The sequence below is a fragment of the Monodelphis domestica genome, chromosome 3 (genome assembly GCF_027887165.1).
Source record: "Monodelphis domestica isolate mMonDom1 chromosome 3, mMonDom1.pri, whole genome shotgun sequence".
Lineage (NCBI taxonomy): Eukaryota > Metazoa > Chordata > Mammalia > Didelphimorphia > Didelphidae > Monodelphis > Monodelphis domestica.
The window spans coordinates 381,985,696-382,007,900 of NC_077229.1; the positions used below are offsets into that span (position 1 = coordinate 381,985,696).

General features: G+C 35.1%; 1 protein-coding gene across 13 annotated transcripts in view; it reads left to right on the top strand.

Moving 5' to 3' along the window:
* The window catches only part of CTNND2 (catenin delta 2), a 1,175,163-nt gene that overhangs the window by 1,079,703 nt on the left and 73,255 nt on the right, over positions 1–22,205 (top strand). For all 13 annotated transcript variants that reach the window (XM_001364153.4, XM_016431422.2, XM_016431423.2 and 10 more), the window contains one exon: positions 17,979–18,189. In XM_001364153.4, the coding sequence (XP_001364190.2) occupies positions 17,979–18,189 (211 nt within the window). The remainder of the gene's footprint in view (positions 1–17,978; positions 18,190–22,205) is intronic.

Here is a 22,205-nt window from a genome sequence, read left to right on the forward strand (position 1 = left end):
CCAAGGACAAAAGTTAAAATATTAAGTTTGTATGAAAATCATCTCATTCTGAGACACCCACAAAATATGGTTAGAGGATTACAAAAACCATGAATGAGGGGATATGGAGAAAATCAACATTAGAAAATAGAGAAGGGAGAAGGTTCAAGGATAATACTGTGTAATTGAGTGATTTTCTTTTGCATAGTCAAGGTTTATAAGTAGTTTTATATTCTTTCATGTTTATCTCTTTAAATGTGAGGAATTTAATATTTGAAAACACAGATATAATGTATTCAAAGGTTTGCCTCTTATGACTAATATAATTCCATACAGAGGTGAAAAATGGCTTTTAAATAATACAATGGTTCCATTTGTTTGTGTGAAAATCACACAATGAACTGAACAATGAACTTTAAATAATTTCAGAATATATGTAGTTATTTACATTTATTCTTACATATACATTTTACTATGATTGGGCCTTAACAAATGTACTGCATTCCTTTTATTCTTTCATTTTTGGTCCTCTATCCTACTCTCCTCAAACCATTTCTTTAATCCTTCCCCTAAAGTGCTTTGAGACCTCCTATTTTACTAAAAATATCAAGGGCATTTGACATGAACTCCCTGCACTCCCTTACTCCTCTCCTCAAATCTTTGCTGTACCGCCTTTCCCATCCCCATCCAACTCTCTTATCTTTGCTCCAGTCTTGGCAGAAGAGATGACATTTCTCTTTTCCAAGGCCACCATTTGGGACCTTGATTTCATCCCTTTCCATATGCTCCAAGAAACTGTCCCTTTTATTTATTTTTGAACATTATTTTATTTGGTCATTTCCAAACATTATTCATTGTGAAACTGTCCCTTTTACCATTCACCTCTCGGTTACAAAATCACAAATACATAGAACCTCAGAACTGAAAGGAACCTCAAAGGCCATCTAATCAATCTGGCACCTAAACAGGAATCTCCTATACAGCACCCCTGATGAGTGATCACCCAGACTGTCTTTGAAGTACTCAAGTAAGGTAGTCTTCATTATCTCCAAAGGCAGCCCATTCCACTTTCAGAGAGTTGCAATTGTTAGAAAGCTTCTCTGTGACCTAAAGGGCCAAGAAGAACAAGCCTGATCCCTCTTTTCCTGTGACAGCTCTTTAAAAACTTGAGATATAAGCATACTCTCCTCATTTATCTCTCTTCTCTCTCCTTCATCCTTTGCCACTTAAGCACAAGAAAAAGGAGAATGCTTTTTAATCCTGTGCAACAGGAATCTCAGATCTTCACATTTCATATTCTATACCTACACATTTTCAAAATATAGTTCAGGGATCTCTTTATGGCCCTATGTCCCTTTTCAAGGATCTGCATAATCAAAACTATTTTCATAATGATGCTTAAAACATTTTGCTTTCTAAAATGGCAAATATTGATACATAGAATCCACTGAAATGAAAGCTCTTTAAAAATTCTCATTAATCTTTAAGAGTGAAGAGGGGTTCTGAGACAAGTAGTTTTGAGAACTGCTGCTATAGAAAGACAATTTGCCATTCTATTTAGTAGCCTTCATGTTGTGCCTAAATAGTCTTTAATTTTCAGGATTAAAACTCTGAGATTTCACTTGTTTCCTGGGAGTGACACAGACTACTAAATGTTCATTAATGAAAGCATGCATAATTAATCCTCTTTGAAATTCATGAGAACAACCCATTTGAAAAGAGTTAAATGGAATTTAGAACTTTATTTTCAGGTTTTCCTTAATGATAAAGATCCCATATTCCCAATAAGGATTTATAAATTTGCTGCTCAGAATCTCAGTTCCTGAACATATAGAGAACCAATGAGTTATAATAAAAACTTACAGATACTGCACTTCAAGATTTAGAAGATATTTACTCTCAGTATCTCTATGAGGAATGTAATGCACATACTGTACTTTTAACTGATGAATAAACTGAGTCTTAAAGAATTTAAGAGACTTGCCTGGGATCATATAGAATTTCTTTTTTGGATTTTCTTTCCCAGTATTTTTTTTAAGTTATGTGTAGAAACACTTCTTGACAACAATTTTTTGGCATTTTAAAATTCAGATTTTCTCCTTCCCCAAACCTCACTGAGACAATGAATAGACTGATATGGGTTATGCCTATGCTTTCATGTAATACATATTTCCATATTGTGCATGTCATGATAGAAGACACATATTTCATACACACGATAGAAATCTCATAAAGAAAATATAGTGGAAGATGGAACGCTTTGATCTGATCTCAGATTCCAACAGTTCTTTCTTGGGCTGTGGATAGCATTTTCATCAAGAATCCCTTGTGGCTATCTTGGAGACTTGCTTTTCTGGTAATGGTTCAGTCCTTCACAGTTGACCAGAACCTACACAACATCCTGGGTGCCTTTAGAGGAGGGGTTCCTTAATCAGGACTCCGTGGACCTCACAGATTTCACAGGCTCTCTGAACTTGGATGGGCAAAAATTCCACCCGTTTTGATGTCACCAGTTTCCTTTGTAATCTTGTGTATTGTTGGCATTTTAAAACATTGTTCTGAGGAGTCTATACCAGGCTGCCATCGGATCCATGTCTCAAAAATAGTGAACTGCAGCTTTAATGACAAAGTTGGTATTTGTAGGACTTAAGGCATAAGCAGACAGGGAGAAAAATGGAGAATATGAAAGAGAGAGAGGTCGAATGAGATAGTGATAAAGGTTGAGAAGAAGAAGGAAGAAAGAAACAATAAAAAGATGCCTACAGTGAGCAGCAGTGATGTCATCTCCATTTCCCTCAGGGGTCTCAGGTTGCTATGCCCTTCCTTCTCTAGCACAACCTTGCCCCTGTTTGTATGAATAAGAACAGAGCCTCTTATCTAGTCTAGGCTTAACCAGTGATGGTTGAGCCCACCTTCTGCTTTCCAATTGGTAGCCAATTTGCCTAGGTATACTAGCACATTGTCAATGAAAAATGGGTTTCTCTATAAATATTGTTTTATGTAATAGATATCATGCTAATAAATGGAATTATTCTGGTTATACCTAAACAAAACAAACTTCAACATCAGCCCCCAAAGTCGAGGTATCATTATATTCTTCCTGAGCATACCCACAATTTCCTAACCATTTTTAAAGAAGGGATGTGTGAACTGAAATGGTCTTTTTTATATTGCCTGCTACAAGAACAGTAAGATTCCTCTATGACAATAAAAACTCAAGATTATTTTTACTACATTTTATACTTTGCCAGGTAAGCTGTGGCCTCAATAATTGAATAATTATTATTATGCTATGCGCAGGCTACCTGGTAGTATTTTATCTTTGTAGATTATTACAGTTCTCATTCTAATTAGTCATACAGCAGAAAATGTACCAGTATAATGAGTGGAATTAGGGAGTAAAATTTGGCGGGTGTCAGAGCCGGCAGACACAATGGGGCTTGTTCATTGTTGAAGGTGACACTGCTAAGAAACACCCTTCTCAGAGGGAATGGATTTTCTATCAGTGGAACTTATTGTTTATGAGAGAGCAGACTGTCACAAATATAACTTAGCTGCAGGGGTGGAAGAAAGCTGTCCTGCCCCATATTCTGCTAGAGACTTATGTTGGACCTTTCCCTCAGCTGTTTAGATTCATCTAAATTTATCACAAATGGAAATTACATGGAAGGTAGAAGTTCTAATGCTGCTAATTTAGTTTTAATAAAAACTTTAGAATGTGTTCTCCTAAACAATAGACCCTTAATATTTTCTTGAAGGAAGGAGGAAAAGAAAAATAAAGGGCAAAGAAGAGAGAAGGGAAAGGGGAAGAAAACACATTTAAGTGTTAAGTGATAGGGATAAAAATAAAGAGAAACCTGGCCTCATGGAGCTTATGTTCTATTAGGGGAAGAAAACACATGAGAGGGAGCTAGAAGGGATTGGGTGAGGTAGCTGCAGCAGTGTGACCAGGTTCTAGACAAGGTCTTTAAAGCCACCATAGCCAGGTGACTTAGTGAATAGAGTGCTGGGCTTGGAGTCAGGAAGACCCACCTTTCTGAGTTCAAATCTGATCTCAGGCATTTACTAACTCTATGAGCCTGGGCAAGTCACTTAAACCTGTTTGCCTCAATTTCCTCATCTGTAAAATGAGCTGGAGAAGTAAATGGCAAACCACTTCAGTATCTTTGCCAAGAAAGACCCAAATGGGGTCACAAAGAGTTGGACATAATTAAAAAACAACTGAAAAGCTCTAAAGCAAAAGCTCATATGTTAGATCACATGGTCCTAGAAGTAAAGTCCAAATTCTAGTGGGAAGGGGATAAGGACAGCCAGAAGACAAGAAACTAAGAAGCGGTGTGGAAACCTGATCTGGGCCAAAATAATATATAAACTTATTGATGAGCATCCAGGATCCCTGGAGCAGAGGCAAAATAGTCAGATAGTACTACTGCAATGTTTACCTTTAAGAAAAGAAACTGTCCTCCTTTTTAAAATTCTATTTTTTAAATAAATTTCATTAATTAATTTAGAATATTTTTCTATGATTACATGATTCATGTTCTTTCCCTCCCCTAATGCCTTCCCCCTCCCATAGCCAACGAACAATTCCACTGGGTTTTACATGTATCATTGTTCAAAACCTATCTCCATATTATTATTTTTTGCAATAGAGTGATTTTTTAAAGTCAGCATCCCCAATGATATCCCCATGGAACCATGGGATCAATCATATGTTTTTCTACTGCATTTCTACCCCTACAGTTCTTTCTCTGGATGTGGATAGCATTCTTTTTCATAAGTACCTAAGACTTGTAAGTCCTTCAGAATTGTCCTGGATCATTGCATTGCTTAGATCTGACAGGTATACTATTCTGTATTCTTCTAATTTAATAATAATTTCCTTCTTTTATATTTAAGTCATTTACCCATTCTGAATTTATCTTGGTATAGGGTGTGAAATGTTGATCTAAACCTAATCTCTCCCATACTGAAGAAACAGCACTTCTGATCTAACATATTGGGGAACCTTCCTGATCAAGCTCCCTTTTGCTATTGATTACATTTCTTTACAGTTTTGTAGGAAACAGGAGAAGTGTCAAGAGGGAGAAGCCATTCCAAGACAACTAAGTGCTCTTATTTAGGTGAGAAGTTAGGTGCTCATTGCAGTAACTAGCTCTAGAAATACATGACCCAGTGGTCTCCAGACCCCCCACTTTCAATAATCAAGTTATTGTTTCTTATTTATATTAATATTTATACAAAAATAATTTGACTGATTCAGAAAGACTCTTTTATTGTTCCTTACCTGTCCTTAAAACCCTCTAGCTTGATTTTCCCATCTTCCTCCTGAGCTAGTACTTGTCTCTGTCTCTGTCTCTCTGATTCGCTCCCTCTCTCCTGCCTACCTCTTTTCCTTCCTTCCTCCATCTCTTACTCTCTCCCTCCCTCTCTCTCTCTTTCTCTCTCTCTCACTTCCCCCACTTGTACTCTTTCTACAAGCCCATCTCTCCCTCTTCTCTCTCTCCTACCACTCTTTGTTCCTCTCTCCCTCCTCCCTTCCTCTTCATTCTCTTCCTGAAATCTCTTTAAGCATGTGTCATTGATGATAATAACATATTTAATGCTTTATCATTTACAAATCACTTTCTTTGCAACAACCTTGTGAAATAGGCAGTATGATATTATTAGGTTCATTTTCACAGGTTGACAATTATTTATTAATAAAATACAATGTGCCAGCACTGTGCTCCACACTGCAGATACAAAAACAAAAGTGGAATAGCTCCTATCCTCAAAGACTGTCAGAAAGTTTCAGAGGAGTTAAGGTTCATTCCACAGCAAGTAAATATTTTAAATTGGAGATTTAGGTTTCCAAACACAATAATCTTTTTCTGTTTTGCTTTTTATGTGAAAATATTCTCCCTTGTTGGCGTTTATTAAATTCTAAGTGAAAAACAAAATTTAAGTTTAAAAATTAAATTTTTTTAAAGTGACAGCTCTGGATAGCAGAGGGAAAATAATATATATATTTTTTGCATCTGGGGTAGCTGGATTTTTCATTGGATAGAGAGCCAGACCTGGAGATAGGAAGTTCTGACTTCAAATCTGGTCACAAGCACTTCCTTACTGTGTGACCTCATTCAAGTCATCGTTATAACCCCCATTGGCTGGCCCTTAATGCTCTTCTGCCTTGGAACTGATCTTTAGAATCAAGTATAAGACAAAAAGTAAGGATTTAAAAATATATTAATAAATTTGCATTCTTAAAAGATAGAACACAACAGAAATTCTCCTGATCTATCTATAATTCTTATTACATGACTTCCTACAAACATATATAATGTATATTAAAATATACTTTTTGAAATTTTAAATGTTTTATAAGATTATTGTCTATTCTTTGGTATTGGGAAGTCCAGACCTATAATTTCATCAGGGTGGATAGATTTTCAGTGAGAAAATTCTCTCTTTTAGTGCATTTGGGCAAATCTGCTATACCCCATGACCTCAGAAATTTGCCTGATTCACTGAGAAGAAAATGGCATTTTCTGACTCACAGAAGCAGTAGGTACCAGCAAGAGGACTTGGACCTACATCTGGACTTGAACTTGAATTTTCATGACTGTAAACCAGTCACCTTTCCCCCTACATTTTGCCGTTGTTTACTCTTGGTTTCTTAATATGATTAGGCAAATGAAATATAAATTCCTTGCATTTGTAATATGGGGAAATTCTATATTTCTGAGATCAATGGGGAGAATTATGACTATTAACACTTATTCTTCTCTTAATTTTATTATCTTCCTCTGGAACAGAGCTCTCCTTGCATTATTGTGATTGTTATTGTGCTAATCATTGTCCTACTATCAAAAGTTCTACCATTTGAAAATAGTTCTGTTAAAATCAATAATATAATTAATATAATTAATATTGATTTTAGCATCCAGAGCTAAATCAATATGTAAGGATTCCCACATTTGCTACAAAGAAGAAGTTCTGTCTCTAGGGCAAGCAAGTGAACATTGCTGCAAGAGCCATTTTCCTGGTGCTGGGTACATGCTGACACATATCTCACAGTGAAATATTCCTGTCACTGAGATGACCTACAGGAGGGCAAATGGCCAGTCTCCAGGAGTCCAAGTGTGTTACTACTAATTGCTTTAGCTATCCTTATCAGGAAAGTAGATCTCTTCTATTATGGGGAAAGAAATTGCATCCTAAAAGAAGGAAGCTCACTAGGTATAGCTGTAAACTATGCAAAAAAGTCCATTAATAAGGTAGAATGCAGCATTTAAGAAATGTTGAATACAAGATCAGTCCTCAAACAGGAAAAGGCAAGAATGCCGTCTCAGTTTTCATAATTTGTTCTCTACTCTCTTATTTATACACCTAAAAAGAAAATTAATTGGTAAAATCCTTTGCTCCATTTCCATTCATGTGTTTATGAAGGCTTATAACACAACAAAATACATTTATTTCATGGTAATGTCAATCAAACTGAGCAGAAGTTAATTTAAAGTAACATGTGAGAGACACTGGGATAGGGCTTTTCAGTCCTCAGATCAGTCTCAAAGGAATGCATAGTTTCTACTCATTAAAAAAAAAGTTTTAAAAACAGATATGGGGGTCAGGGAAACTGAGCAACAAGTAAAAGAGTACATAACATTAGTTCACTTCCAAACTAGTTTGATTAACCAAGACGCCACTGTTATTCTCAATCCAATAACTTGAGGTCAGAGAACCCTTTTCAGTTCTCATTCCTGAAAAGAAACTTTTCCTATGAAAAATACTGACCTAGTCCTATCTCAAGTATGCCACACTATTTTCTTGCTGAAAATATCACCATAGGAGAAGTATCTTGGGACACTCTCCAGCTAGAAATCTTGCCATAAAAGTAATTTCTTTCCTCTGATTTTGCCCTCAAGCTAGATTCAGTAAGCTTAAATTTTTCACTTATTTTTTCCACTAAAATTGGGCAATGAAATGAGATTATTATTTTTGTCTGTCATGCTTGGTATTTAATCAAATTATTTAAATCCTCTTAAAATGTATCAAATGAGGTGCTGGTCTCATATTCAATACTACTCAAAAATCAATTTATTTCTTGTTCATAGTGGTTCTTTACCAAAACTGCTAAAATTAGCTAAGGTTTTTTTTTTTTATTTTTAGAATTATTCTTATATAAATATGTGTATATGTATATATATATATATCCCAGGAAATCTCTTATCCATATTAACATTCTCTACCTTAATCCATTTTTGCCTTTTTAACATTGTAAGAATTTCTTAGAATCAAAGTGGGTGTTCAACTATTCAATTAATTTCCCAAGATTCCTCTTAATAAAATCCCAGTTTGGGGGAGTGGGGAGGGAGGTGTTTTTTTTTTTCTTTGCCTCCCATATTGATAGGCCAGACCATTTAATTTTATACTAATAGCCCTTCAAAAGAAAAGAGACCATATTCATAATCCTATTTGGCATCATTCCATTTCATTTGGTTAGTGGGTGTTTAAATCTTCTTTGTGTCCCAATAGATACGTATCATTATTTATTCATTCCAATGTGAGTAAATAAACTCTGCTCATATACGATATACATCTCTATTTTTAAAAAAAAAAAAAAGTATTTTATATGTGATATATAGCTCTCTATATAGATATAGATTCCCATAGAGTAAAAGAAAGTAAACTTTTCTTTTTCAGTAGGCAGCTAGGTGGTACAGTGAATAGAGTGATGGATCTGTATTCAGGAACACTGAGACCAAACCTGGCCTAAAATACTTCCTAGTTGGGTGACCCTAACTCACTTAATCTCTCAGCCTCTATTTCTTCATCTGTCAAATGGGGATAATAACAACACCTACCTTCCAAAGTTATTGTGGGAATAAAATGAGATAATATTTGTAAAGCACTTTGCAAATCTTAAAGCTCTACATAAATTTTAAGTATACATTAGATATATAAATATATATTATATAAATAAATATGACTCATGGATACATAGCTACAAAGAGAGGAGAAGTAGAGCCTAGTGAATCAGACTCAGAGTCAGAAAGATCTGGCTTCTAATCCTGACTGATAAATCCTGGGAAACGACCTCTCAGTTGCCCCAGACAACTCTCTAAGGATATGAGCTCTAGATGACTTGCCAGTGTGTGCCAGGGGAAGCAATTCTCATACCGGAAACTCTCCACATTAATGAAAATTGTAGGACTGGATCCCTGCCCTCACTTCACAAAAAGCTACAAAGACTTAAGCATGAAAATTCATGATGTTTCTTCTGAATTTTGCCTTTCACATTTGACATGCACCCCCAGCCCCCAGAATCTCAGTTCAATTCGTTTCCTAGAAATCCCAACTGTAATTAATATAGAACTTTCTTTGTACCTTTTGCTGATTTAACAAATTTTTAATCAATCTAAGCATTTCAAGACAATTGACAAATTATGACAACAAATATTTTTTTTTCTATATAAGTATGAACCAAAGTGAAAGGCACATGAATGTTGGCAGGTTGGCAGAAGGGAGGAGAAAGAACATTCAGGAAACTAACTTAATAGGATCATTGTCTCTGCCATTTTCTAAACTAAGTCTTGTCGACATTGTGTCAATCTGGTTATTCCATCATCTACATATGGCACTCAGCTCTATGTTTTCTCTCTTGTCTGTTAAAAGTTTCATATATAATTGTACATTGTGTGCATTTACTTTGCATTCTTTCTTTTAAAAAAAAGTCAAATACAAAACCTTTGTCCAGCATCATGACAATATACAATATATTTGCTGCCAATGTAGTCCATAAAAGGAAACTTACACCTGAGGTTTAATTTATTTCAAAGACTAAGTTAGCTTAGGTCTTCCTTATGTTGAGCCTATATATGTATCTCTGAAACATTTATTCTTTTTTCCCAATTTATTTCTTCTGGCTTAAAGGAAAATATGTCTTTTTTTACTTGAACATCATTATGTTTATTATTTATAGTTTTAGAACCTAATTTGAGCCGAATTAAAATATAATTTGCCTTTAACCTCTTTATATAAGATTTATGTAAAAAAATACTAAACAGATATAAGTTCAGTGTAGTGAAGATGTTTTAAGAAATGTTCAGACTGATGAAATAGACTTGTAAAAATATGGACCCAGAATCCATGTTTATTCACAAAAACTGGTGTCTATTAGTTTTTGTCATTCATCATTTTACTTTAAACCACAAAACTCACAGAAGTTCACAGAATCAACCACCTAAACTTTAGCATGTTTTTGAACCTCCTCATCTTCTCACTCCTACTCTCTCTCCCGCCTAATGTTATCTACTTCTCTGGCAACAACAACTGGGGGAAAAAAAGACAAAGGAGAGCTTCAATCATCCAATTCCCTCATAACTCAAAACTGTCATGTTGAAGTAGATTGAGAGAATTCTGGAAATGATAACATCTCCTGTGAGTATACTGAACCTCCCAAAAAGAGTGTCTTGGCCAGAGTCATGTCTGATTTAATTAATGATAAACAGATAAACCAAAGGGCTCAGTGGAGTCTCCCTGCATAAAGTGTCTCTCTAAACTCTTATAAGTGATGTCAGTGCAAAGAAATAGATTCCACTTTGAAGCTTTCAGCCAAGCCATTTGTGGTACCCACTTCCTTGCCTATCACAAACTGAATGAATTTCTTCAGTATCTCCCTTATCAGTGGTTTTGACATCAGTATCTCCTATCAGATGCAGTAAAGCTAAAATAGACTAGCTAAGCAAAGGCTTTCAATAAAAGCTAGAACCAAAAGAAGATAGTTCTATTTCTTGTAGCTCTCAGATCTGAGCTCTTCCTTTCCTCCACTCCACCTCAAAACACACATATACTGCCCCAAATTAAGTAGTATAGGATGCTGTCTCATTAGGTATAAGAGATAAAGTTTCAAAACAGCTATTTAAAAATATGACTGAGGGAAGAAGAGTAGAAGAGAGAAGTGACTTTGGCAATGCCCCAATTCTATTAAAAACATCTTTTTTTAAAAAACCAACATTGCCTGTAGGCTGTCATTTGCTTAATTCCATAACCAAATTGAAAGGACAGAATTAGAAGCTGCAGGTGGGAGGACATAACTGCAGTAAAGCTAGCTGAGCAGCTAAGAGAGTTCATCTGTGATCCTGATAGAAGAAATGGTCTCGCTGCTAGCAGATTTAACCTGACATATTTAGAGGAAACTCCTTAGGGAAAAAATCAGGATTAATAATATTGGATGTAATACAACAAAAGGTCCATGTAGTTCTTAGCTCATGTGCCCTTTGACATATATAATGACCTTGATAATAGCAGGTAAGGGTGCAATGTCCAGGTAAAAGGAGTCTTGTCACTTGGAAGTCCATTTGTTAAGAAGTAAATGGTAGTTCGATGACTAATGCCAACAATTGGTGGTACCAAACAGGGAATCAAGAGACTAGCATTTTAGTACACTATCTGCTGCTAGCTGTGGGTAAATTTCTGCTTCCTCATCTGTAAAATAAACCAAATTATGCCTCTTAGGTCCTTTACAGATATAAAATTATGACTGTTGTTTTTAACAAAGATAAGAGGAATTTGGCTGCTTTTGATTTATTTTTTTTCTGTATTAAAATTGTTAAGTGAATCCTTGAGAGAGATATCAGAAAATAAGACCAAATAACAGAAGTTGGTGAATAGAAAATCAAGGTACACTAACACCAGATTGACCATTCTTCTACTCAGAATACCTGAATGGCTCCATATTACCTATCAGATAAAATTTATTCTCCTTAGCCTGACATGAAAGGTGCTTTACAATCTGGTGAGACTTTACCTTTACACCTTTATTATGTCCTTCCACTTAGCCCAGTGCCTGGCACATAGTAGATGCTTAATAAACATCAAATGATTGGTTGATTGAGATGCTACCTTTTTAAAATCTTTTCCTGATGATCCCACAGTTGGAAGTAATCTCACATCACTCTCTGCATCTCTCTTATGCACTTGCTATGTCCTGATGAGTTTTATAGATCTGGTATATATGCCCCATTTTGCCTATTACACTGTAAGAACCTGGAAAATAGGGAACGTGCCTTATTGTCTCCCCATTAGAATATAAACTCCTTGATCATTTCGTGTATTAACTTTGTATTCACAGTGCCTAACACAGTGCCTGGTACCATAGTCGATGTCCTCTTTTAGATAATTATTGATGGATTAATTCATGCATAATATCAACTTTTACATCCCCAAACAACCTAAGTGCCCTATAAAAATAAAGGCAATAAATAACTTTTAACTGAATTGAATCAGGTTGGTTAAAGAGCCAGTGTTTCTTGCTTGTGTATGACCAAAGAATCTGTCATTTAATGGCCAGCCTGCCCTATGAACTGATTTCTCCAGGCTGGCCTCTTAGACACCAGTTATTGTCTCTTGACAGATTTGTACTCAAAGTCATTCCAGCTTGGCAAAGGCTTTTGTGCCACTGGCATCTCCTTCAAGAACCCAGCAGGACAGGACAGGACACACATGTCCAAGTAGCTTAACATGCTGGGGAAGGATGTTTAGTTTTGTAGTGAGCAATTAAACATAATAAATTATGAGAGGTATTCATATTTATAAAGATATTATGCACATTGTACTAAGGTGTTTTTAAGGTATCCAAACATTACTGTTTCTTTTTTAGCAAAAAGCAAGACCTTAAATGTTTCTTATGATAAGCCATTATCCTCATGTAGCAGCTCAAAGTTGTCAAAGTCTGTTCACATTCTCATTTGAACTCACAACCATGGCAAAGCCAGGAAAACAGGAAGTATTATTATTCCCATTTTAATGAGGAAAAGACTGAGACTGAGAATGATGAAATTATTTGTTCAAAGGATGCCCAGCTAGGAATTATTAGAGCCACGTTTTAAAGCCAGGTCCTAACTCCAAGTCCATTGGGCTTTTCACTACTCTGCCATACTAATCAGTGAAATATATAAAGAGATTATTGTATAAGCCAATTGAAGGCTCAAGTCCTCCTCTTAATAATGATAATGATAATAATAATAAGAAGAAGAAGATCTAATTAGAACTGAACAGTGAAACTAAAATTTTCATGATACTTAGCCTCTCCTTTCTCTTCCTATTATTATTAGTTTTCCTATGAATCTATTTATGATATTTCATAATGTGAGAAAAATGGAAATGTACATTATATGATGACACATGTACAACCTATATCATATTACCTGCCATCTCAGTTGGAGCAACAGGGAAAACATGGATTGGAAAATGTCAGAAAAACAATTATTAAAAATTGTATTGACAGGTATTCTGGGGAAAAAATAAAAATTTAATTAAGAAGATAAAAAGTTACTATAGGAAAAAAAGAATCTATTTATGGGAGATAAGTTTAGTGGGGAAAGAACTGGCTCCACAGTCAAAGAATCTGAATTTTAGTCCTGCCTCTGATAGTTTTTTTCTATTTTTTTTTAAACTCTTACCTTCTGATTAGTACCAATTCTAAGACAGAAGAGTAGTAAGGAGTAGACAATCAGGTTAAAGTGACTTGCCCAGGGTCATGAAGCTAGGAAGTGTCAGAGGCCAGATTTGGACCCAGGTCCTCCCAGCTTCAGGTCTTGTGCTCTATCTACTGTTCTATCTGGCCAACCCTTACCTCTCCTACTAAATGGCTGAGTGTTCTTGGGCAGTTCCCTGGACTTAAGTTCCCTCATCTGTTAAATAAGGCCTTGATGACCTCTGAGGATTTTTCCATTTCTGGTTCTATGATCCCATGATTCTCTGTATTTTCCCTGAGAAATTCTGTAGAGACAGCTAGGTAATATGGAATACTTGTCTTGCAATTAGAAACATACTGGCATTTACAAGCTGAGTGACCCTGGGCAATCCATGTAATCTCCATTTGCCACAGTTTCCTCATCTGTACAATGAGAATAATAATGAAACCTGTCTTCCATAGTGGTTGTAAGAATCAAATAATCCGGGATAGGATGAGATATATAATAAAAATGACAATCCTACACAAATTAATTTACTTATTTGGTGCCATACCTATCAAACTACCAGAAAACTTTTTTACTGAATTAGAAGAAAATTATAACAAAGTTCATTTGAAGAATCAAAGATCAAGAATATCAAGGGAACTAATGAAAAAAAATGTGAAGGATAAGGACCTAGCAGTACTAGATCTTAAATTGTACTATAAAGCAATGGACATTAAAACAATATGGTAATGGCTAAGAGACAGAAGGGAGGATCAATGGAAGACTTGGGGTAAATGACCTCAGCAAGATGGTGTATGATAAACCCAAATAACTCAGCTTTTGGGACAAAAATCCACCATTTTACAAAAACTGCTGGAAAAATTGGAAAACAGAATGGCAGAGATTAGGTTTAGATCAACATCTCACACCCTACACCAAGATAAATTCAGAATGGGTGAATGACTTAAATATAAAGAAGGAAACATTAAGTAAATCAGGTCAACCTAGAAGAGCATACCTGTCAGATCTATGGGAAAGGAAAGATTTTTAAGACCAAGCAAGAATGAGAGAATATTACAAAATGTAAAATGAGTAATTTTGATTACATTAAATTAAAAAGGTTTTGGACAAACAAAACCAATGAAAACAAAATTAGAAGGGAATCAACAAATTGAGGAAAAAATCTTTATAACAAAAACCTCTGACAGAGGTCTAATTACTCAAATGCACAAGTAGCTAAATCAGTTGTACAAAAAATCAAGCCATTCCCCAGTGGGCAAGGGACATGAATAGGCAGTTTTCAGATAAAGAAATCAAAACTATTAATAAGCACAGGAAAAAGTGTTTTAAATCTCTTATAATTAGAGAAATGCAAATCAAAACAACTCTGAGGTACCACCTCACACCTAGCAGATTGGCTAATATGACAACAAAAGAAAATAATAAATGTTGGAGGCGATGTGGCAAAATTGGGACACAAATGCATTGTTGATGGAGTTGTGAATTGATCCAACCATTCTGGATGGCAATTTGGAACTATGCCCAAAGGGTGCTAAAAGACTGCCTGCCCTTTGATCCAGTCATACCACTGCTGGGTTTGTGCCCCAAAGAGATAATAGGGAAAATATGTATACAAAAATATTTTTAGACATGCTCTTTTTGGTAGCAAATTTTTTAAAATGAGGGCCTGCCCTTTGATTGGGGAATGGCTGAACAAACTGTGACATATGCTGTGATGGAATGCTATTGTGCTAAAAGGAATAATAAACTGGAGGAATTCCATGTGAACTGGAACAACCTCTGGGAATTGATGCAGAGTGAAGGGAGCAGAACCAGGAAAACATTATACATAGAGACTGATATACTGTGGCACAATCCAAGGTAATAGACTTCTCTACTAGCAGGAATGCCATGTCCCAGAACAATTCTGATGGACTTGCAAGAAATAACCGCCATTCACATCCAGAGAAAGAACCATGGAAGTAAAACAACTTGCTTGATTTCATGGTTCAAGGGGAAAAGATTGGGGATGTAAACTCTAAATGATTACCCTAGTGCAAATATTAATAATATGGAAATAGGTCTTGATCAATGATACATGTAAAACCCAGTGGAATTGCTCCTTGGCTAGGGGAGTGGGAGGAGAGGAAGGAAAGAATATGAATCATGTGGCCATGGAAAAATATTCAAATTAATTAAATAAATAAATAAACAATAAAAAAGAAGAATCAAATAAGATAATTGTAAAGTGTTCAACACAGTGCCTGTGCATAAGTACTATATAAATGTTAACTTTGACTATTATTACATAGTAATAAGATATTATAATAATAAATTGTTTAATTATGTGATAAATTAATATAATTTAATACCTTAAAATTATAAAGTAGATAAGGTCTTCTTGATTCTTCCATTACCTTTATCCATCACCAGGAACCCAACAATATGTATTTACACAGTTTGTTGAGCTTTGTAATACATTTCTCAGAAAAACTATGTAATGGAGGTAGAGTATGTATTATTCTCCCTAATTTGCAGACAAGAACACAGAGGCTTTGAAGAGTTTAGGTGGTTTTCCAATCATTTTACGGCTCATCATTTGTCAGTCCTGAATCTAATCTAATCTAATCAAGGGCTATTGAATCCAAGTCTCTTCAAATTTTCACGCTCTCCTCCCTCCTTTCTTGTGGCACATTATTCCCTTATAATTGCCTTGTCTCCAGGGCCCCCATACACCAAACTGATGCCTGCTTTGCTGTCTTCTGCTCCCTTTCCTATGTATTCATACCCATTTTTGCCTGTCCTTGCTAAGTAACTGGTAAAGCAATCCAACTCCTTAATTTTACCTGGAATGTTAATGGCTGATGGATTAATGTTTGGGGAGCTTTAATATCTTCAGCATCTTAACCTAAAGAGATGGCAAATATTAGAATTTCAAGGATCTTGGTAGAGTAATGGGAGAACTGTTTTTGAGCATGGCTGTCTCTCAGGTGGCTTCCTGCCACTGGATACTTATTCTACCTTCTCACTACTTTAGCTTTGGCTACAAACAAATCCCAATGTCCCTCAAGTCGGCTTCATTCTACAGTGCCAATGTATGTCACATAGGAAATAGGAAACACTCAAAATCTGTCAGTCTCTTGGATGATTTTCCAAATGCTTTTTTTAATGGCTTCTGGCATTATCTCAAAACTGTTCTGACTCTACTACCTTGAGGATTAAGGTTTTTTTTTGTTTGTTTGTTTGTTTGTTTTGTTTTAATTGTGAAATTATCTACTGATCGAAAGACCATAGGAATGATTTCCTGAGAAGTACTAATTCTACTTGTCAAGCAAGGAAAAAGGAGAGAAAGGACTTAGGGCAGGAATGGTCAGTCTACAGCTCCATATCACACTTAAAAATTTTATGTGCAGCCTTGAAGAGAAAAGAAAAAATACATTATCAAATGCATTGATGTTGCCATGTAAAATAACAGAAAAGAAATAACAATATCACTGATCTCACAACAATCTGGGAGAGTCATGTTTATGTTTTGTTTTGTTTTGCATCTTTTACTATGCTTGAATAGGTTAAACATTTAATAAATGTTTTTAATTATTTTATTCATTGAGTTAGCTATTAAAATGTTGAAAACAAAATAATTCTATCCCTTTGTTGAAATCACTAATGCATTTTGACCTACTCTCCTTGGTCAAATAAAGCATTCTTTTTTAAAACCCTAACTTTATTCTTAGCATTAATACTTTTTATTCTTTCCAAGGCAAAAGAGCAATAAGGCCTAGGCAATGGAAGTTAAGTGACTTGCTCAGGGTAATACAGCTAGGAAGTGTCTGAAGCCAGATTAAAATTAGGCGCTCTCTTCCCTAGATCTGGTTCTCAATCTATTGAGTCACCTAGCTTCCCCAAAATTAATCACTCATTACAGAATAGTTTTCAAATTGGATGCCTAGAAACTGCAAGATTTCCATTAGTCATTAATATGAGATAATTAATGTTTATTAAATGAGATATTTGTAAAGCACTTAGCACAGAAACTGGCATATAATGGGTGCTGCATAAATGCTTTTTTCTCTTCCTTCCTCCTTGGCTCTTAGGAAGGTTTCAAAAGAAACTTTAGTTATGTTATTTATGATTGTCCCCTTGCTTATCTTCAACTTCAAGTTCCAAAGCTGTTGCTTTGTCTTAAAGATCTCACTAATGCAGGTGCCTATTTTGTTTTGTTTTTTTCTGTTTCAGTCATGTTCTCTTTGTAATTGCTCGGCACCCTTTTTGCATCCCTTTCAGATAAGGTACTGAAGCTAAAATATAGGGGAATAAAGTTAAATATGTATATATATGATTATGTTTCATTCTCAAAAGTTATATCTTTGCTTTATATAAAAAAACCATTCTTTACATGATACAAAATACTCATAATGAGCATATACTAAGATGTGAAACTTAGAAAATATCTGCAGCCTTTTGTGTTTTCTTAGTACTTCCTCTCCTAATCACACCACCACCATCTTCCTTCTGGCTTCATTTCAACCTCTCCCCTCCTTCTCTTTCCTAAAGGCAAGTATGCCATGAGAGACCTGGTTCATCGGCTTCCAGGCGGGAACAACAGCAACAATTCAGCCAGCAAGGCCATGTCTGATGACACAGTTACTGCCATCTGCTGTACTCTGCATGAAGTGATAACGAAGAACATGGAGAATGCCAAGGCCTTACGAGATGCTGGAGGCATTGAGAAGTTGGTTGGCATCTCCAAAAGTAAAGGAGATAAGTAAGTTATCAAGTTGCTTCATACCTTTGGGACTTCTTAAGATAAATATTATTGTTGTCAAATCAGTGTGCCTTATTGTCTTAACTACTTCTCAGATACATTATTTAGCCTCCTAAATCATTTGCTTAATTAACTTTGCTAGTTAAAAGAAGTGAAACAGAAAAGTCATTATTCATGCCCAATAATAAAGCAAAACTACTTAGTAATTAAGATTACAAAAAATAATTTATGTCTATTTTACAAGGATCTGGCTCAAACCATCAGAAAGATTCTGCTAGGGAAATATTAACAGAATATCTCATAGAATCAGAGCTATAGAATTGGAAAATCTTTAGAGATCATCATGTCCAGGCTTTTTGTTTTACAAATGAAGAAAATGAAGCCCAGGCAGGGTAAGAGATGGGCCCCAGTTTACAAATTTAATAAGCATCTAATACAAGATTTGAATCCAGGTTCAAATCCAGTGCCTTATTTGCTATATTACATTGCTTCTCAATGAGCTAACCCCAAAAATGCCATCAATGTTGGAGCAATGGCTTTGTTCAGTTTTTTTGGTTTTCATAGGTCAGACCTGCTCTAATTCAATAAACATTTATTATGTACCAGGTATATCAGGATGTACCAGGCAACTATGCTTAAGTGCCAGAGATACAATTAATAAAAAGAAAGGTAGTCTCTGACCTCAAGAAGCTAACAATCTAAAGGGGAAGACAACACAGAAAAGGAAGTAGGAAAGAGAAGAAAAGTAGGAAAAGGAAGCAGGAAAGAGAACACCAGGCAGGACAACAGATGCAAAGTGGAGTGAGCCATGTCCAGGTTCTGACCTCTATAAAGGAAGGCATTGGGAGGAGTTTGGTTCTCAGCCCTCCAGTCAGAGAGAAGAGGAAGCTGACAGAGGTAGTATCAATAGTTTAACAGCATAATGGCAAGTTTAGCAGTCATAGGCTTATCCTGGGACAGGCATCTTGTTCCATGGAGATGAAACCAGGCAGGGAAGCACATGCAAAGTGGTAAAATAGGGACATAAAATAATTATAAGATGAATTTTAAGGTATGTGTTTAGCTGTATGTGTTTTGATAATGGAATGTCATTGATTTTTTTGTTTCAAGTCTCAATTTACTTTGTTGTTGGTGTTTTATTTTTTCTGTTAAATGTAAAAAACTTCTGGACAATTGTTTTTGACATTTCAAAATTCAGATTTTCTCCCTCCTTCTTCTCCCACCCAGATAGTGAGTAGTTTGATATAGGTTATACCCATACTTTCAGGTAATACATATTTCCTTATTGTTCATGCCATAATAAAAGATACATATCACCCATATAAGTGAAATCTCATGAAAAAAAATATTAGAAGACGGCATGTATAGATTTGCACTCAGATTCCAACAGTTCCTTCTTTGGCTATGAAAAGAATTTTCATCATACATCCCTTGTGGTTATCTTAGAGACTTGATTTGTTGATGGCATTGATTAAATGAATAACTATTAAAAACAAATGATTAATGCTCTTTTTAAATTTAGTTATTTATTTGTTTGTTTGTTGCATTAAAATACCCAGTAAACTCTCCTTCACTATCTTCCCTTCAGTAGAGAAGGCATTATTTGACAAAAAGATGTATATAAAACTGCCTTAATCTTGTCTATTTATTAGTTCTTTCTCTGGAGGTGAATATACATAATTCATTCTTCAAACAATATTTCTGTTGCTTTATATATCTTCTTAGTTCTTCTTGTTCCACTCTTCATAATTGCAGGTTTTTCCATGTTTTTCCCAAATTAACCTGATCATCATTTCTTATGACACAGTAGTAATACATCACAAATTGTTTAGCCATTCCCCAATTGACAGGCATTATTTCCATTTCTCTAACAAATAAATTTCAATAAGTCATCTAGCATTAATTAAATTATAATATGAAGTTCATGATTAGACGAATATGGTAATAGTATTATTCAACCATTGGCTTGTTAGGGTTTGATTATAGGGTTAGAGAAGGAAATAGGATATGAATTATTTTTTTAGCCTTGATTATCCTAATACAAGATCCTAACAGCTCAAATGGGTATGCTTCTGGATTTTTGTGGGGAAGAAGAGGGAAAAGGGAGGACTGAAGGAAAAGACAGAAAGTACAAGGATAAGAGAAGATCCTTCTATCAGATTGTTATCTCATTTATTTTGACTTAAGACATAGACATCTGTCCTACTCCAGTGAATAGAATAAAATAGAATAAAAGAATGCAGTCACTTGGGGTGATGTTCAATAGGACTCTACCTCTTCGGTAGAGAATAGCATTGTCTTGCTTGTCATTATTGCTAATTGTAGAATTATTGAATTTCAGTAAGATTTATTTTCAAGTTGTTTTAAGAACATAGCAATGGATAGTATTGTATCATCCATATACATTTGCTTAGTTCTTCTGTGGCCATATTTAGCAAGACCTAGGGCAAAAATATCAGACACAGCCCTCAAAACCATTAAGCTTAAGATCTGAGCCTAACACAAAAATATAAATAAAATAAAATAAATAACAGAAAAATGTTACTTTGCCCCATATTCCTAGCATGCCATTAGCAAAACTTATTTATCCAATTAAATCTGGCTTTAAAGAAAAATTAAATATATGCATTATTGTGTGTTATTACGTAATAATGCAATAATATAATCAGATTGATTTATTATGTCATAAATATTAATTTATAAATAAAGAAAATGGAAGATAAAGAAAATACATCACGAGCTCCATACTTCACCCATGGAAAAACAGGTCAGAAAACTATTAAGTACTTATCACTGGAGCATCCTTTTGTTCCAGGAATCTTAAATTTTTAATTTGCCCACTATTTTAGTTTTGTTGTTCTTCAGTTGTTTTTCAGTCATGTCCTATTCTTACTGACCCCATTTAGGATTTTCCTGGCAAAGATACTAGAGTGATTTTCCTTTTCCTTCCTGAGGAAAATATGATTGAATGACTTACCCAAGATCACTCAGCTAGTAGTAGTCTGAGGCCAGCTTTGAACTTAGGAAGATGAGTCTTCCTGATTCTAGACCTGGCATTCTATCGCCTTTAACTTTTCCCCCTATTCAGATCTCTGATTTTTCATCTCTTTGAAGAAATTCATTTTGTAAAAATGTCCTCTAGCCAGTAGAACCTTAGCTTCAACTTAGAGTCTCTGAGAATTTCCTGGTACACTTAAAGTCTCACATCTGAGAACATTGGCTGGGTAAGCCTTAATTTAGCAAGTTACCTAACCTCTCCATGTTCTAGGAAGCTCTTTGTGATTCTAAATTGCCAATAAGGTAATTACATACTGATAGAGAGAAATTTGTCATCTGGCGTTTCCTTGTGTAACAGTTCCATTACCTACTCCTTCCCCTAAGTATAATGTAACTTAGAGAAAAAAGAATCAAACAATCCCTAACTTCAGGGAGGTTAGCATCTAATTTATTACATTCTAATTAACAGCCAAACTCAGGAAAACTTCTACTGACTTTATTATCTACAGTAAGTGGCTGAAAAGAATAAGACTTTTTTCCCATTAGATGTAATAGTTCTGTAATTTTCCTTCCTCCTAAAATGTATCATTTACAATTAGACCCAAAGTTAATTTTCTTTTTCTTTCTTTCTTTCTTTTTTTTTTTACTAAAAGCTCTTGGGTTCCATGCTATGAGATTCCTCGCTGCATTATAATTTCATATAATGTTAGAATAAATACTTTTGTTTGAGATTTTTTAGAATTCCTAGTTAGGGAACTTGAGACCTTCAGGCATGGTCACCCATCAATCCAATATTATGATTCAATTTTTTTCCTCTATTAAATAGAGAAGCCCCATTAAATCCTGATGTAGTAATGCCACTGGGGAGATTACTTGCTTAAGCTGCAGCCTGAAATATCACATTTGGGATGAAATGGGCTTTAGTATCAGGAGAAAAAACAGTATTCTTCTGTCAATGACATCAGAAGCACTTAAAAAGTCTCAAGCCTAACTGCTTTGAGTGCTGAGAAGTCATCTCA